The 18292-nt window shown below is 42.2% G+C and overlaps 1 protein-coding gene across 1 annotated transcript in view; it reads right to left on the bottom strand.

Moving 5' to 3' along the window:
* Positions 1-10734: 10734 nt before the first annotated feature.
* cpne4a (copine IVa) overlaps positions 10735-18292 on the bottom strand; it is a gene marked incomplete at its 3' end in the record, with an annotated part of 235482 nt that continues 227924 nt past the window's right edge. Inside the window, 1 exon segment of the mRNA XM_083761970.1 lies at positions 10735-10866. Within this exon segment, the coding sequence (XP_083618096.1) occupies positions 10735-10866 (132 nt within the window).

Here is an 18292-nt window from a genome sequence, read left to right as displayed (position 1 = left end):
CCATCAAGGACTCGGTTGATGGACCCCTCTGCGACAATTCCAGCCTCTATGCATATGTCCTTTAAACCAGCATCCCGAAATCGCTTCCCTAGAATGGATAAGGCATTGCAAATGCTGTGGAATGCCCCCATCCTGAGAATAATATTTGAAAACTGCTCTTTGTGCTTCCAGGCAATTTCAGTAGCTTTTGCATACAGTGCTTGATCCATGACAACCACGACAGCATCTAAATGCAGTTCCTTCCTAGTTAGCTCTGATTGGTTCAGGATTTCAAACACTGTGGACAACTCTGTGGCTGGTGAATTTATTGTTGGCAGATACCCAACAACATCTTGCATAATTTGTTCTTGGTCTCTAGTGCTGATATTAAAGCCAGTCCAACTTGGGATTATCTGATTCTCTGGGTCAGTCTGCCTTGCAAGAGTCCACAGCAGGTTTTTCTTGCAGGCAAAAAGTGCAGCTTGCGTCATTCCCTGGACACTGTGTTCACTAGTTTGGAGAGGCTGTGGGCCCACACGTGCACCTGCTACATATACGTCCAGTGCTTGGCCCTCAATGGTGACTGATCTCTGCTTATGTTTCTCAATGTGTGGAAGCTCAGCTCTTGGCAGATGTGGTCCATAGACATTGGCCTGTATTACAATGCCATTGACCCTATGTGATGTACCCTTTCCAGTGAGCGTTTCCTCTAGTCTGTCAATGTTGTCCCATGCAAGATTGGTGAAGACATGAGGCTGGATGGATGCTGGGAGGACGACTCTGTGGCTGGATGCTGCTGCTAGCTTTTGAAGACATAGAGCAGTGTCATTCTCTTCAAGTTGGGAGTAAGACACCCCATGCCCAAACCTATTCAGTGTCTGGATTAGCTCAGTGTTACCAGTCAGTGTTTTAATAGCATAAGGAAGTAGAAGGTGCTTTGGTGGCTTATGTTGACCACATGTCACAGCATATATTGGTCATGTCCTGACCATAGACTGTAAAAAATATGGACAAAGCGTTCGCCGGGTCTAACATGAACGTAAAATGAAGCCTGTAATATTCCTGATGTAAGTCGCCATCTTTCTAGATCCGTTTGGTACCAGCTGGCCATTGGCTGGCTCCGTTTTGGACCAGCTGGCCATTGGCTGCCCAGACAACGAGGCGGGACTTCCCCCCTTCTTCTCCGTTGGTTTTTATTTTGACTCGAGTGGGAGGGGAATCCCGATCATAGACTGTAACGTTAGCCACGCCCCTCAGAACATACGCGATGTTTTTTTTTCTTTATGGTCATTTTTTTAATTAATGGGACCATAATTTTCCAAAAAGAATATTATGACATTAGAAATGAGACTTTAAACTAGTGACTGGAAGAAGAAAGTATTCATGACCATGTTTATTAAGGTAATACAGTCTAGGTGAAGTTGGGCCAAAATACATGGGCCTCTATGGAGCTATGGGGCTTTTTGGGTCCAGTCCAGCGCCACAACAGGCCATTATATGAACTACCGATTTCAAATGAGGCTTCACGAAATATCTGGCTGACTGCCCCCCTGGTCCTGACTAAACGACTGAACCAGAGCAGAAACCTTCTGTGGTTGAGTTTTGCTGTCAGGATTTCCAGTGAGCAGTCCAACAAGAAGCCGTTGCAGTTGATCTGGTATGGAGATGTGATAATTATCTTTCACATCAGATGGATGTAATGGCCAGGGAGTCGCAGTCATATCCTGTTTAATAATTGATCTGATATGTGATGAAGTCTGATCTATGATCTTGTTGATATTGGTTGACTTTGACCTCCAAACCTTTAGTTCCCTCTGGAGAGTTAGATTTTCCAAGACAACATCTCTTAACGAAAGACTTTGTGGTACCATCAACAATCTTCCTTTTTCATCTGGAAATACATCTACTGAATTACCTAGCTCTGATTCAAGATGCCTACGGATATGCGTCCTTGTAGAATCTCTGAGTGTAACTCCACCAGACAGTATGAAATGTTCAAGTTTTGAGACCAAAGAACTGACTTTTACAATTTTCTTATTGGGTATGATATCCGTTCTGATATAATTTAAAAGGTCTTCAGGCTTCCTTTTCAATCCTTGTATACAGTTTATCTTCATCATTTTTTTTGTACTCATTTTTCTTGTTTCGTGTATAATCCCTGTAGCATGACATATGATAGTGGGCCTCTGCAGCGACTATGTCTCTACTTGTTACTGCAATAATATGTTCATCTCCCTTTTGGGTTGCACACTCACTTAAGGTTTGGTCAGCTCTCAGTTGTACAGCTTGTGTAAGCTTTTCACAGGTCTTTGAGCCCTTCAGAAACTTGACCTTATTACAGAAAATGCATATCTGATCATACACCCTTGATGCTGAAGAAGGTCTTCTACTTGGCCTTTTTGATGTACAGGTAGGCATACATTCACCATCTTCATCATTCATGCTTTCCTTGGCTTTCCTTTTCAAAGTCTCCAAGTCTCTCTTCATGGTGAAGAGGCTTCTGCATTTTCTGTGATAATGGATTGTTGGCACTTCATTTTCTCCAAGTTCTTTAGCAATGTCTAAAATAGGTGCATGGTTTCTCACTTTGGCTGCTTCGAGTAATGTTTTCCAGGATTCGTAATCCTGAGGACTAAGTAAATGTTCATCATCATCTTTTGATTTGTCATAGTGTATGATGCACTGTTTGATAGATATTTTCTTATGGCTCTCCATTATGAAGCTAAATCTACTGGTGAAAAGGTGTATAAATGAGGAACTATGGGCACATGTATTTATCTACAGTTTGAATTGGAATTTAGTGTTGAATACAGCTACTCAATCTAAACACTCCTCTCTCTTCGTTCAGTTATGTAGCACTGTCTAATCTCCACTGACTGGCTCTTTTTATACTGTGTTATACTGTGTCAATTAACTCAATGCACAGCAGCTGTTTTGTCACACTCAACTGTGAGTACTTGTTAGTTTGACTCAGGTCAGGTCACTGTGACATAAATGTCAGTGACATTTTAGTACGGTAAAAATACTGCAGATGAATTACTTACACTATAGCCTAGTTCTATCACTATTCTGTCACTGCCTGTCATAGATATTATTGCTGAAGATGCTATTTTTAACAACGTTTTTGTAAAATATATAGTATGGGCTATATCCTCACAATTTTTTAAAGAAAGGGGGTCAATAACCAGATAGAAACATGAATTTGAAGTAGAATGCTTCATTCGGATTTTGAAAACTGTCTTTTAGCATGGGGTTATAAATGGAGTGATAACACACAGAAAGCTACCACCAGTGCAATGCTATCACATTTTTTCTAGCACTAGGGGTGTATACCTTCCCAAAAATCACTATGAGAATTAATCCCCCCTTCGGTACAAATGACCCCAAAAATGGGGTCCTGGCTCACGGTCTATAATGCCTGGTTTCTATACGTGGTTTTGTTTATTTTCTGTAAAGTATAACCCAAATGCTCCTTCATACTATACTATAGCCATGTAGAATACTTCTGTGTTTACAAACACAAGCATGCTAATGGGCGTGATCAGAGCGTGAAACCTGAGGACAAAGAGATTCCAGGACCAATTGAAAACAACATGCAAATCTCGGAACTGCGCTTCTCTGCCCCCAAAACAGTGTTAAAAAACAAGCCCACTATGACGTATAAATGTATACATTTCATTTGCCCAAATGAACAATCTGTTTGAATGAAAACCTTCTTCAACATTCAAACTGTGTTAATATGAAAAAAAAAGAAAATCACAAAAAAAAAAAAAAAAAAAACGTTTATTTATTGATTTAAGGCATGTTCATTCTGGCGACATGAGGCACATTCTGCTGGCCTGGGTCACATATAGGCAAACACAGCATACATGGTTCTGAAATAAAATGGCCCATTTGGATACCACCTAAGATCCAGTTAGAAACCCACGTAAGCCCATATGGGCTAACACGGGTGGGCCCTTTGTGAAAACTGGGTGCATGGCCCACTTGGAACCCATGTCAAAACCCAATTGGGCCCAGATGGACATGTTAGCTGGGTATTGGGAGGGGTTCAGAGTCTTGCTCAAGGGCACTTCGACACTAACTCTGGGTGAGCCCCGGGATCGAACTGGGAACCCTCCGCTTCCCAGGTGGCCACTCTACCCCTGAGCCACTCCCGCCCCATGCTTTGTATCGACTCTCATCCCTCCACCACTGCATTATCACCCATTTCTTCTCCCATGTTTTTCTCCGATATCCATTTCCCTTTCTTCTATACTTTTGAGGTGGGTGGTCTTCGGTGTCTTCCAGCAGACATACATGTAGCCAGTGGTGGAAAGTAACTAAGTACTTTTACTTAAGTACTGTACTTAATACTTTCAGTGCCATTGCCGTACATCTATCTAGGTATTTTGTACGTTATACTTGAGTATAACGTATACTCAACTACATGTATTTGAAAACTTTTGTTACTAGAGTTACTTTGAAGATGTTGATTATTATCACAAAACATACATTACCAACTTCAGCCTTACAATGAAAATAACAGATCTACAAGTTCGCAATCCGTCGCGATGCAACGTATTGTGAGCTTGTAGCTCTGCTTGTTAGATCTTCTAAGATTATTATAAATTGGAAAACTTGAAATGGGACATTTTGCACAATGAGTACTTTTACTTTTGGTACTATAACTACATTTTGAATTTTGAACATTCACTTGTAACGGACAAGTACGTTTTACATTGCAGTATCGATACTTTTACCTATAAGTATACTGTAAGTAAAATGATTGAGTACTTTTTCTAACAATAATAATATCTGGGACTTATATAGGGCTTTTCATAAAACTCAAAGACACTTTTCATGTGTGGAAGAAAAAGGACAACTTTATTAGAAAAAACAATAAAACAGTGCATGTAACAAGTTTAAAAAATGGAAATGCGATTATTTTTCTCTACCACTGTAAGCCTGCACGCTCAACGGACCTACAAAGCCATGAAACATCCAGGGTTCTTCGCTCCAGGGAATCCTGAGAACTTCCATCCGGGCCGCTATAGCGTGCGATACCACCCCCATTGGGCCTCCTTGATCCTCGTCCTCTTCGCTTCCTGCTCTGTCTCTTGATTCTCCTCCAATCCTCAGTCTAATCCCCTCATCCCACACACTAAAGGTCCCTGACCATCTCTCTTCCTCCATCTATCTCTAATGCCTCCATCGCCCCCTAGCTCGCCCACTGGTGGAAAAGTAACTATGTGCATTTACTCAAGTACTGTACTGTACTGTACTGTACTGTACTGTACTGTACTGTACTGTACTGTACTGTACTGTACTGTACTGTACTGTACTGTACTATTTCCACCTTTCAGTAGCTTTATATTAGTAGTATGTTGTTCCTACCATTTGCTCTATCTCCTTTATCTGTATCCCTCCTGTGATTCTTACTGCTGTATACTGCCAATGACAACATAATTCCCTGTGGAATCTTATTTAGACTTATTTACAGCGACTGTTGTGCATTTGCCCTATATTGTTTGCTGACTGGAGTTATAATGCTTCTATCCTGATCTTGCACTTTTATTGTTTTCCTTTTCTGAGGCATGGCTCCATTTACAGAAATTAATTTCACTGTCTGACTATTGCCAACACACACGCATACCGTACAAACACAGACGCACACACGCACGCACACTCGCACACACACACATACACACACACACACACACACACACACACACACACACACACACACACACACACACACACACACAGTTCACATTCAACATGATTTTACATTTTTTTAAATGCTTTCCTCATTACATTTTGCCTCGTTCATATGTCACTGATTAATATAAACGTCCTCGCTTCCAGAACGCCACAACAGGTCTTTATTCATAAAGCTTTTTATTGTCATAATTCATTTAGCTTGTCATTGTTTTGCACACAATATACTTCATGGCTACACAGTGATAAATCATGTGACCATGATAATCTAATAATCTAAACGGATACTCAAGATAATCCAGTAAAGGTTGTGCTTTTTAAATCTACTCACACATTGTCAGTTTTTTTTTACCACATGAACATGCCGTTGGAGTAGAACATCCCTGTAAACGTCATAATAATCATATAACTGCAATTATCATCATCATCATCATCATCATCATCATCATTTATCATTATAATTAACTACCCAGAACATAATGCAACGAGAGAAGAAACGGCGTTTCCTTTTGAAGGTATTTGCATGCAAAACAACACACGTCATTGTCATGCATCATCTGCTCTGGCCTTTACAAACGAGCGGGACTAGTGATGCACACTCCGCTGAGACCTAGTGTAGACCAAGCCCCCCAGTGAGGCTCTCCAGCGCTCGGCCCTAGTGGTTGGAGCGTGAACTGCAGGTGGACCCGTGGACTCATGACGAGGGAAACCCTGTACAGTCAAATACGGAAGTAGAGCGTTCTTCCGGGTGCTTCAAGACGCCACTGAGCAACTTCCACTGGAATGAATAGCTGGGGAGCGGGGCTATCGCCTCGACCCACTGGGCCGCCCGCTTTCAATGTTATCAACCCATAATCTAATCACCGGTATTTGACTCATCACTCGAATGCAATCGAGCCCCCCAGCAGGCTCACCTGGTGGCTGTGATTAGGAAACACAGAAGTGAAAATGACTGTGGCCAAAGCGAAAAGATTGTGAAACTGACTTAGGTGGTTAAGACTGATATGAGTTCCCCTAAACTCATATCAGTCTTAACGACCTAAGTCACTTACGTGGCCGGTTAACACTGGGGTTAGGGTTAGGATTCTGGTTTAAGGACTTCAGTGTTTTGTACCATACTATTGTATGTATAAGTACAGAACAAAGAATGGTTGCTTTCACCATCTTTTTTGAAGAAGAGTCTGGGCTCTTTTGTAGACTTTTCTCCAATGTCTGAGGTACGAGCCGGTTAGGTTTCTGGTTTAAGGACTTCAGTGTTTTGTTTTGTACCATACTATTGTATATAAGTACAGAACAAAGAATAGTTGCTTTCGCCATCTTTGTTTAAGAAGAGTCTGGGCCCACATCGGACATCTCTGCGTTTCCTGAACGCTCCAGGCGAGCCATTCACACATTCGAGTAACCCACTGGTGATTATCGGTTGATTTTCATTCGAATCCGCTAACTGTATGGTCTGACTGGACCTATACTCTTTGTTCTAACTGGAATGTTTCCTGTGTCTATTTATTTTTATCCCGCGATTTGTAACCCATTTATTTCACCCTTGGTGTCAATTGCCTATGCTGTAATCATGGGCACTGCTCATCACCTGACAGGGGGGAGGCAGTTTAGAGACCGGCAGTGTTGGGAAAAGTACTCAATTGTTTTACTTAAGTAAAAGTACCAATACTGCCATTTAGAACTACTTCGTTACAAGTAAAAGTACGGAATTGAAAATGTACTTGAGTAAAAGTACAAAACTATCAGCATCAAAATGCACTTAAAGTACTAACAGTAAAAGTATTCATATTGCAGAATGTCCCATTTAACAAGTTCAAAATGTGTAGGAAATCTATTGAAAATAGCAGATCTACAAGCTCTCAATGCGTCGCGTTGCGACACATTGTGAGCTTGTAGATATGCTATTTTCAAATGTCCAAAATGTAGTGGTTGATGTATGTTTTCTAATCAAAATTAAAATATCCAAAGTAACTATAGTAACGATTGTAGTGAAATACAAGTACACATTTTGGGCTATAGTTCCAAACATTGCTCCTATGGCTGGAACTACCCCATTGAGATAGAATGAGCACTTCCGCATTCCATTGTTACAATGGGAGTCAACGCTAGTGTCGCCACTCTCTTACTATAGTACTCTGAACTGGGCAGGCCCCTGGCTGCTGGTCTATAACTGCTTTGCTCCCGACTCTGTCAGAGATTGATAAAAGACCAGCATGATGTAATTTCATGTGTGCCCAAACCCATCTACCCACTGTTCTGTATAACGCAGCAGCTCTCCTCGTCTCCCGTGAAGTGAGACCGAGGAGAGCATAACATACAGTCAGTATTCATGTGGAACTGAGCAGGTGGAAGCTTTATAAAAGAAGCTATAAGGCGAGTTAATTTTCTGTTCGGCAGGTTGCATCAAAGAGCAGCGCGGCCTGCTGTGAAAGTGATTGCCTCATTGCACCACTCTGTCATCACACGCCATTTACGAGGCAATCCCCTTTCAGGTGAGTTCAGGTTTTTGAACTACACATCTGAATACCGATGGGTGCGTTACATTGAAGACACAATGCTCCTTGGGTTTTGGTGACTCATGCTCCCTTTGGACAGTTTAACCCTGTAAGACCTGGGGGTATTTCTACTTGCAAAAAAGAGATTTCAACCTTACTAGTTTGGACTACTACTAGGACTTTAAATGTTGTTGTTGTTGTTGTTGTTGTTGTTTATGTTAAAAAGAATAAAAATAAAAATTGTATGCAAATTTATAATAATTATTAAAATAATAATAATACATTAATAATTTACATTTGGTGGATATCTTTCACAATAATACATAACACATGTTCTAGATATTCTAATGATCACAACAATATATGTAATACATGCATTTTAGAGATTTTGAAGTTGTGTAAATTTGTGCCTCTGTGGGGGGTATTTATATGCAAATACCATGACCAATGCCATTGCAAGACTAAACAATGAACATCAACGGTGTTTTTTTATTAAGTAATTAATTAAAATTAAAATGTTACAGAGAAGCATATTTGGGTCTTGCAGGGTTAAACGTGTGTTTGTGCAGGACGGTGTCTATGGGTGCGTTCGGAAATGCGCACCGGGAATGTGGTCAGTTTGTTGAGTGTGGTGGGCGGTGACGTCACAGAGTGCGTTCAGTGTGCCTTATTTACGAACGACCACAGCTGTGACGCGAATCACACCGGACAACCCCAGCTTCACGGTAGGGTCGCTCAGTGCAGGCACTCGGCACACCCGGTGCGCAGCGCACTGGATTTCCGAACGACAACGCACTGAGTGCACTGAATAAACGAACGACAAGAGAGCACACCAGTGCGTTCAGGGCGCATTTCCAAACGCACCCTATATATAGGAGCCGTGCATCACTAGTGCAGATGACTCTACAAGGCAGCTGGCTACTTCAGTTCAGCATCGTCGGAGAATCCAAAATGCTTATTTTTTTTTCTTTTTAAACAACGTACGAACTTTATACGAAATTTAGCAAAATCTCAACAAACTCTTATAAAAACAAACTTAGAGTGCAGGAAACAGGAAAAAGGGGGGGGGGGGGGCTTGGGGGGTTACAGGGGGGAGATGGGGTCAAGGGTCATACATTCCTTCATTGATGGTTGGCATTTCCCCCGAGTATCATGCTCGCCGGTGGGGGGAGGAAGCAGAGATTTGTGCTGTCTCGTTATGTTGTCATCTTATTATGTCGTATCATTATGTTGTTTTGCTGTGTTTATCTTGTTGCATTGTGTCTTGTGTCGAGGTTATCGCGGGACATGTGTCACCGCGCGTTACATTGTGCTACCTCGTGCTATCTTGTGTCGTTGTCTCGTTGTGCTTATCTTGGTATCTGGTCCCCGGGTGGGTCATCTCGTGTCGCTGTCGAGTTATCTCATGGCGTCTCACCTTGAGCTCTCTCCAGTTGTGTCGCTGTTGTTTGTCTCGTTCGTTGTTTATGTCCTAAGTTGTCTTGATGCGTTGTCTCATTCTGTTTGCATGTCGTGTTATCCCTTTGTGTTGTCTCATTGTGTAGTGCCCTGTATTATTCGGTGTTGTGTTGTGTACGACTGTACGTTATTTGCTAGGTACATGCGCAAACCTGTGTCTAGATATTGAAAGAAAATAATCAATCTCTCTGTCCATCTCTCTGCAGAAATAAGATTTTAGTCAATAATGACACGAGGAGGTAAAGTGTCGCAGCGTGTAATTAAAGACGTGACAATATTATGCAACGTAAAATTCCCAGTGTTCATAAATCCATTTGTAACTCTCAGAGTATACAAATTAACCAAATTGACACATAAGGGTCCATTATCAACAATGAGGATTTTTATCGTGCAGAGCCACGTTTGGTCTAGCTAGCCTCTAAATGATGGGTAGAAGTGGCGATGGAACGGCCGCTAACAAACCTAGGACCGGTGCTTTTAAAACTAATCATGCCACTGCCGCAATATGAAGGACCACCCTAATATAAAGACTTACCGTGATATTGGTTCCGCACATGTTCATATTTTCTTATCTCTCTATATTGTTTCCACTCAGTTTTAAGAGAGATTGCCTTAAGTCTCCATTTGAGGGAAGCGTTTCAAGACTTTCAAGACCAACGTATTGTGAGTCTATGTTTGGTCATAAACTATGACAGCCATGTTGTGCCAGCTGTGTAGTCGTCGACTATAGTCGTGCGGTGTTGTGTGCGTCCGCGTGGATGTGCGTGTGCTTACAATTCTTTACATCCATGCCGCTGTACTGTACAGAGTTCTGAACGGTGACGTTCGCTTTGTGAGTTTCAAGCCCCTAAGCGGGCTTCCCGCATGCACAACAGCGAACAAATCAAAAGTTCCAAATAACTATCGGGGGGTGGTGGGGGTGGGGGAGGGGGAGGGGAAACAGTAAACATTTTCCTTCAAAGTCCACCGAGACCTCGAGTGGCGGGCCGCACTCCCGGCAGCAGCAGCTAGGGGTCAGGCTGTGTGTTTCCGTGTCCATAAGGTCAGCTTAAGGGGGGGGGGGGGGGGCATTCAGGAGTCTTCGAGGGGGGGGGGGGGGCAGTCAGTGGCCAAAGGACAGGGAAGACTGGTATTCACTGGGAACCTTGGGCTTGATGCCCTTGCTGTTGTAGTAGTCCACCACCTGGTTGGGCACCTCGGCCAGGACGGTCTTCGCCAGAGCCGCTGGCGATGCCTGCAGTGGGGAAGGGGGGAGGGGGGGTGGTGATAGAGAACAGTTAAATCATTGTTAAATAATACCGATCTGCTCTTCCCACATAAAGCTGCTATAGACCGATTCACAGAGGGGTGCCCTGGGCGCGGCCATTACTGAGGTGTATTCCATGGAGCAGGTGCTCCGTTGGCCAGGTGTAGCTAATCAGTGCTGTTGCACTTAATGGTACATCTCAGTAATGGCCGCACCCAGGAAACCCTCTGGGAATCGGTCTATAGAGGGTATGCACGTGACATCATCATCAAACCAGGAAGTAATGCAGGAATGCCTACTATAAGTGGCTAAAAACTACTTTCTGGCCTTAAACAGCCCAGCCATCCAAACAGAAAAGTCATATTTAATTGCCTTAAACGACATTAAACAAAATGTTAAACTCACTTTACCTGTCACTTTGCCACTCGATTTGCCATTCACTTTATGCATGCGCATACCCTCTAATTTTCTTTCTTTTTTTGGTATTCAGACAGCCAGCAATGGGTAGAACGCTCCAGAAAACAATGTAGTCTCTGTGACACATCTAGGGGCCGCAGTCTGCGTTCAAAGATGTTCCTAGAAGCTTTGTCATTGGTCGAAAAAAAAAACCCGGTCGCAATGACAAACCAATCAGGAAGCAGACAGGCAAATCGATTCTAGGAAAATCTTTGAATGCAGATTGCAGCCCCTGGAGAACAGCAAATACTCCCTTACTCCCGAAACAAGCCCTCATGGGAAAAGGGACGTCATCTCTGTTTATGAATCAATGAATTAATCAATCCTGTCGAGGAGCAAAGCACCATCACTGCATGACTACATTAAAACATCTACCAAAAAAAAGAGATGGAATTGTAAACGTGCGCCTTTGTACTTCTGCACTTTTGTCCCTAAAAATACTGTGATATAAATGATGTAATATCCATGGGCGCGGCAAGTATGGGGCTTTTGGGCCGGCAGCCCCCCCACCATGCACCCCCCCTGTCAAGACGGTCCAAAACAAAAAGTAGTTTATTATTGAATGGCATACTGGCTAAATATATAGTATGCTAAAAATGCTGTACTGTCTACATCCCATTCTCAAGAGTTTTTATTGTATTTTGACCCCATATATGTTTACATTTACAATTTACAATTTACAATTTACAATTTAGGCATTTAGCAGACGCTCTTAATCCAGAGCGACTTACATTTAAGCAAGAACAAAGCATGGGAATACATCACATAAAAAGCATTTATCATGAAACATGCGTAAGCTAAGAAAGTAACAGTGGAATATTTATATAGTGAAACTATACATACACTATACATATAAACTATACATCTTTACTACTATGCTATATATGTGTACTATGGCGTGCTATGACTACATACAATACAATTACAGTGCTGTCTACATAACATGCTATAAGTCTGTATCAAATGCTATATAATCCAACAGAAATGCTATCTAAGGGTTTAGGGTAAGTGCTAAGGGCCATGATGGAGTCTGAAAAGGTGGGTTTTCAGGCTACGGCGGAAGATTGGGAGTGATGCTGCAGTTCTGACTGCAATGGGAAGTGCATTCCACAGTTTTGGAGCCAGAAGGGAGAAGAGTTTGGGACGTGTGCTTTGGCAATGTAAACATAATGTTTTCTCACGTCAATAAAGCTCCTTTGAATTGAATTAACTGGCGCACAGGTCAATCAACATGCTTACACACTATAGCAACTCCCTGTGTATCTGCCCTGCCCTTCCCTGCCCATGGGCCCTGCCCATAGGCATACGCGAACGTCTTGACGTCTATCACAGAGCGACAGACTAGTACTAGTAGCCACGAAAGAAAAAAAACAAACAAACATAAAAAGCACGGCGATACAGCAGAACAAACGAACTGGAAGCATTTTAGATTTTCTCGTATCACCCGGACCAAGCGGTACCTCAAATACCTCAAATAAAGACAGACGGCGGCGGCGGCTTTATTTTAATTGACCCGGAGTCAAGTTTCACTTGCAACAAAGCCGTGAAAAAGGGATTATTGCATGGCCATGATGACACCAGTGGCAGTTCTTTCGCCAAGGGAGGATTTAACAACTGGAAAAAGAGCAAGAGAAAACTTTGCTCACCACGAGTTGTCTGAGTTGCATTTGGATTCAACCCGTGCGTTAGCTTTGCTAAAACAAGTTCCAACCAATGCTTTGCTGTCTGAAGCTGAACAGACTTTTCAGGATTCCAATTCAAAAATAGCAAAAATGTATTCAGGATTTAAATTAAAATATTGCATGCGGTGCGTTTTGAGCTTGTAGATCGGCTATTTTTGCTACGACAGTAATTATGCAACGTGGCCCTCTGGAGTGAGTGTGGACATGTAGTGTCCCTCTCCCTCGTCAAAGTTGCCCAACCCAGCCCAACACAGCCCCCAAGCCTATTTATGCTTTTCACCTGTTGTTTTAATTAAGGTTGAACAAATACAAATGGTTTGTATCCAGCTGGTTCTGAGTTCTGCTTTTGGGTCCTATTATACTAAACCCTAACCAGAACATAAGTGAGAACAATCATTGTCTCATTAACAGAAAATTTATATTTTGTATTTGTAACACTCAAATAATATATTTTATTTTTGGGTGGGCAATGTTATTATTGTGTTCTACTACGCAACCCACCAATGGCAGTCAACAACTAATTCATCTCTCAAGAGTCAACACAGATGGCAAACAGCAGGTGGCAAAAAAAATGTCTTTGTTCATTACTTAAAAAAAAAAAAAAAAATAGTTCCCAGATTGCAACTAATAGACAATGAGAAACACTGCACAGATCTGACTATAGACCACTCTCTTTCCTATTTGGCATCTCCATCCACCCATCGATCCTTTAGCCACTTCAGTCCACCAAAACAATCACATCGGAGGTATTCAAACCCTTACCCAGATATGACAATCAGCATTTCACCCAGGCTGTCAGACCTATAGGATTCATCCAACGAACTTACTGTATCTTATAGGCAGAATAGAACAGCAATACTATAAAATCACTTTATATCTTATCGCAATTATCTCTATCCAGCACTGTGGCGACAAAGGTGGGAAACCAGAACTCAAGTCAGCTCTATGCATAGATAGCAGCCGCACTGGAAATAAATTGGGCTACTTATCCTTATTTCCTTAATAAGGTGTTACCAATGATACTAATGAAGGCTATACAGTACAAAATAATGGTACAAATGGACACATGCAAAAAGCGCAATATCAGCACCCTGACTCTGTTTGACCAGAGCGGGACAGTGCCTTAATTAGCATCTAGAAGGAAGTAAGGAAGGGAGCCCAATTTATTTCCAATATGGCTGCCGTGCATATTCCGTAGAGCCTATTTCCATTGAGACAAACTCTGTGCGCTAAAAAATAAACCTTAGTGGTTAGGGGATTGGCAACCTTTACTAGGCCTATTAAAAGAGACAGCCAAAAAAAATGATGACAATAATAATGTGTATGGAGCCACAAAAAACATTATAGCGAAGCACCCATTAAAAAGAACAGCTTATTAAGTCAAAAAATGTGTCTCTCAACATCACTAATAGGCCTACATCAGCATTCATTAACATGCGCTATGTGACAGAATGCTGAGAGGACCCAAGTGCAAATTTATGAGAGGCAGAGTAGTGGAGAAATTAATCCATTCTGGGCAGGAACCCCTTTTTGGTGTTTTAAGCATCATGTTATGCTTTAGCTATCGAAAAGAGCCACATTTTCCACATTTTCGCGATTTAAAAAAAATAGCAGATCTACAAGCTTGTAGCGCGGCACTCGGTACCGCGCTACGAGCTTGTAGATCTGCTATTTTTTTTTAATCGCGAAAATGTGGCACAGATTTTGTTTATATTATTCATTCAGAGCGAACGTTTTTAACTCAAATCTTTGCTTCCTGCGGGGGTTCCTGGAACAACATATTTTCATATGGGTGTCGGCGGCCAATTACATATCGTTTTTGGGTGTCCTTGACATGAAAAACTTTGAGAACCACTGATATAAAAACATAGTTTTTTTTCAGAAAACTGTAGTGATTTAGAAGACATTTGTAGAATCTGGTGTTGAGAGGCCTAAATGAGTTTACAATTTTACAATTTAGGCATTTAGCAGACGCTCTTAATCCAGAGCGACTTACATTAAGCAAGAACAAAAAAGCATGGGAATACATCACATAAAAACATGTATCATGAAACATGCGTAAGCTAAGAAAGTAACAGTGGAATATCTATATAATGAAACTATACATATAAACTACATATATACTACTATGCTATACATATGTACTATGACGTGCTATGACTATATACAATGCAATTAAAGAGTTAAAGTTCTCAGGAGATTTGGGCTGGGGAGCTCCCTCCCTCCCTCCCTCCCTCCCGCTTCCAGGCAGGAGGACACAGAGAATATAGTTTTAACCCATTCAGACCTGAGACCAGATTCTACAAAATGTCTAAATCATGACAGTTTCCTGAAAACCTGCATGTGTCTATGTCAGTGATTCTCAAACTATTTCATGTCAAGGACCCCAAAAAAATGATGTAATTGGCCGCCGAACCCCATCTGGAAATATATTTGAGTTAAAAACGTTAGATTTGCGCCACATTTTCACAATTAAAAAAAAGACAGCAGATATACAAGCTCGTAGCGCGGCACAACATAACATAACATGATGCTTTAAAACACCAAAAGGGGTTTCCCGTCCTGAACGTTTTAATGAACTATTCTTTCATGTATATTCACCGTGCGCGAGCAGACAGGAAAGACACAGCAGAGGCCTCATAAATACTTTCTCCTGAGCTGTACTCTATAATCTATATCACCGAACCAGCAGCAGCGGTATGTGGAGTTTGGAAGATTCTTGTTTAAAGTATACTTTTTGCTCTGCTCTGCTTTCTACATCAGTTCTGAAAGATTGATCTCTCTCTCTCTCTCTCTCTCTCTCTCTCTCTCTCTCTCTCTCTCTCTCTCTCTCTCTCTCTCTCTCTCTAAAATAATTGCCAAAAAAGAATGAATACAGCGTCCGGATCCATCCAAAATTTGAAACAAGATTTCTCTCTCACCAAATTGTTCTGATTTGTAACTGTATGTTAAAATGTGTTACATGAACCGATAAGTATTCTCTATATATCTCTCTCTCTCTCTCTCTCTCTCTCTCTCTCTCTCTCTCTCTCTCTGGTGTCGTGAGTACATGATGAGAGAGGCGGGGGTCAACGTTGACGGGCCAATATTTCGACAACAGGGTGTTATCGTGAGAACAGCTTCCATTTTCACATTGCAACTTTTCAGGACTAGAAAGCCTGCCGTTTCTATTAGCTCTTATTCCCCATCGATGATGTCACTGGAGGACGGTTTCTGAACTGCCCACAGCCCTCCTATGAGACACAGACCGAGTAGAAAAATAAATTCGCCATTTTTCATGATTATTAGTGAGGACCTATTATATGAAGATAGGTTGAAAAGTGGTGAAGTGGTCCTTTAAATAGGGGAGCCGTAGCCGGGGGCCCTATAGAGCTGTAAAAATCTTCTCTCATGGGGGTTCTTGGCATAATATGTTCAAATAGGGGGTCCGCAGGCTACTGAGTATCATTATTTTGGGGGTCGTTGACGTGAAAAAAGATGGTTGTCGCATATGACTTCCGGTCTCACCATCAGGGCAGAGAAGACATGATCGCGAGGTCCACAGCATCGTCCACAGCGAGTGTAAAAATCAACCACACCCAGGGCTGCCAAAATACATTTTAGTCGACTTAATATACTGTAGATTAGTCGATTAAAACCCCTTTTGATGTTTTAAGCGCTACAGTACGTTATATTTAGCTATTGACAAATAGCAGATCTACAAGCTCATAGCGCGCCACCGAGTGGCGCGCTATGAGCTTGTAGGTCTGCTATTTTTGAAAAGTTGTGAAAATGTGATGCAAATCTTTGAATATATATTTCAGAGCGTACATTTTTAACTAAAATAATTGCTTCTGGGGGGGGTCCCTGGAACAACATATTTTGAGATGGGGCTCCGTGGCCCAATAGATATAGACCATCAATTATGCTTGATGGCTGTCATTTTCAGGTCCAGCGGGGTAGTGTAATTTGATCATTTGACACGCACGCACGCACGCATGCATGCACGCACGCACACACACACACACACACACACACACACACACACACACACACACACACACACACACACACACACACACACACACACACACACACGACACACACACACACACACACAGTTGTTTGGTGCTTTGTTATACCTTTCCTTTACCGCAGGCGGTAAGCCATAGCTGCAGCGCTTGACAGCTGTCAGCTATAGCTGTCAGTTTCACGTCAGTTAGTGGCATGAAAAACAGTAATTTAAACACACACACGCACGCACGCACGCACACGCACACACACACACACACACACACACACACACACAATAAATGTGTCAAAGGGCGATCTCTGTGCCGGGTGAGTTAATGGGTTAATCCAGTGTGACCAGAAGCAGGGATCAAACATATACAGTTATCCTCATGAGACCATCAGATGATTGGCCGGACTGGGGAACAGTCCGAGACAGCCAATCACAATCTGTGTTGCATCTATCTAACCTCTCCTGAACTGTGCCATGAGCTCAGAATGTGGCTGCTCTCTCCTCTCTGTTCATTTATAATATACAATCAATGCTGCAATTCCAGCAATCCTCCCCCCCTGTACTCTTTGTCTATCTATAAATGCACCAAGTCTCTGTGTGTGCGTGTGTGTGTGTGTGTGTGTGTGTGTGTGTGTGTGTGTGTGTGTGTGTGTGTGTGTGTGTGTGTGTGTGTGTGTGTGTGTGTGTGTGTGTGTGTGGTCGGACCCACGGTTCACCTGGGCCAGGCTCTGCCAGTGGGCCTAATGAGGCCAACTCCTTTCACCTGTGCAATTTCCAGCCTCTGCCTCAGCCAATTGAGGCTCAACCAATCAGGCTCTGCCAGTGGGAACAGGCACATACACAGTGGGCGGAAACCCCTTCTGGTGTTTCAAGCATTATGCTATGCTTAAACTGTTGAAAAATAGCAGATCTACAAGCTCATAGCGCGGCACCGCGCTACGAGCTTGTAGGTCTGCTATTTTTTTTTAATCTTCAGAGCAAACGTTTTAAACTCAAATCTTTGCTTCTGGGGGAGTCCCTGGAACAACATGTTTTCAGATGGCGGTCCGCAGCCCAAATACAGATCATTCTGGGGGTCCTTGACATGGAAAAGGTTGAGCACAAGAAACATAGACTTTTCAGAAAACTGCCATGATTTAGTTGTTTAATGTTGACGTCAGGTCTAAATGGGTTATTAGTGTGATCATGAATCCATGGATGTGAAACACGGTGCACTGTAAACATTTAAACACATACTGACATCCCATAATAATAAATGAATATTGTAATTTGT

This window comes from Protomyctophum parallelum (genome assembly GCF_964188405.1).
Source record: "Protomyctophum parallelum genome assembly, chromosome: 3".
Classification (NCBI taxonomy): domain Eukaryota; kingdom Metazoa; phylum Chordata; class Actinopteri; order Myctophiformes; family Myctophidae; genus Protomyctophum; species Protomyctophum parallelum.
This window is presented reverse-complemented; position numbering and strand designations above follow the sequence as displayed.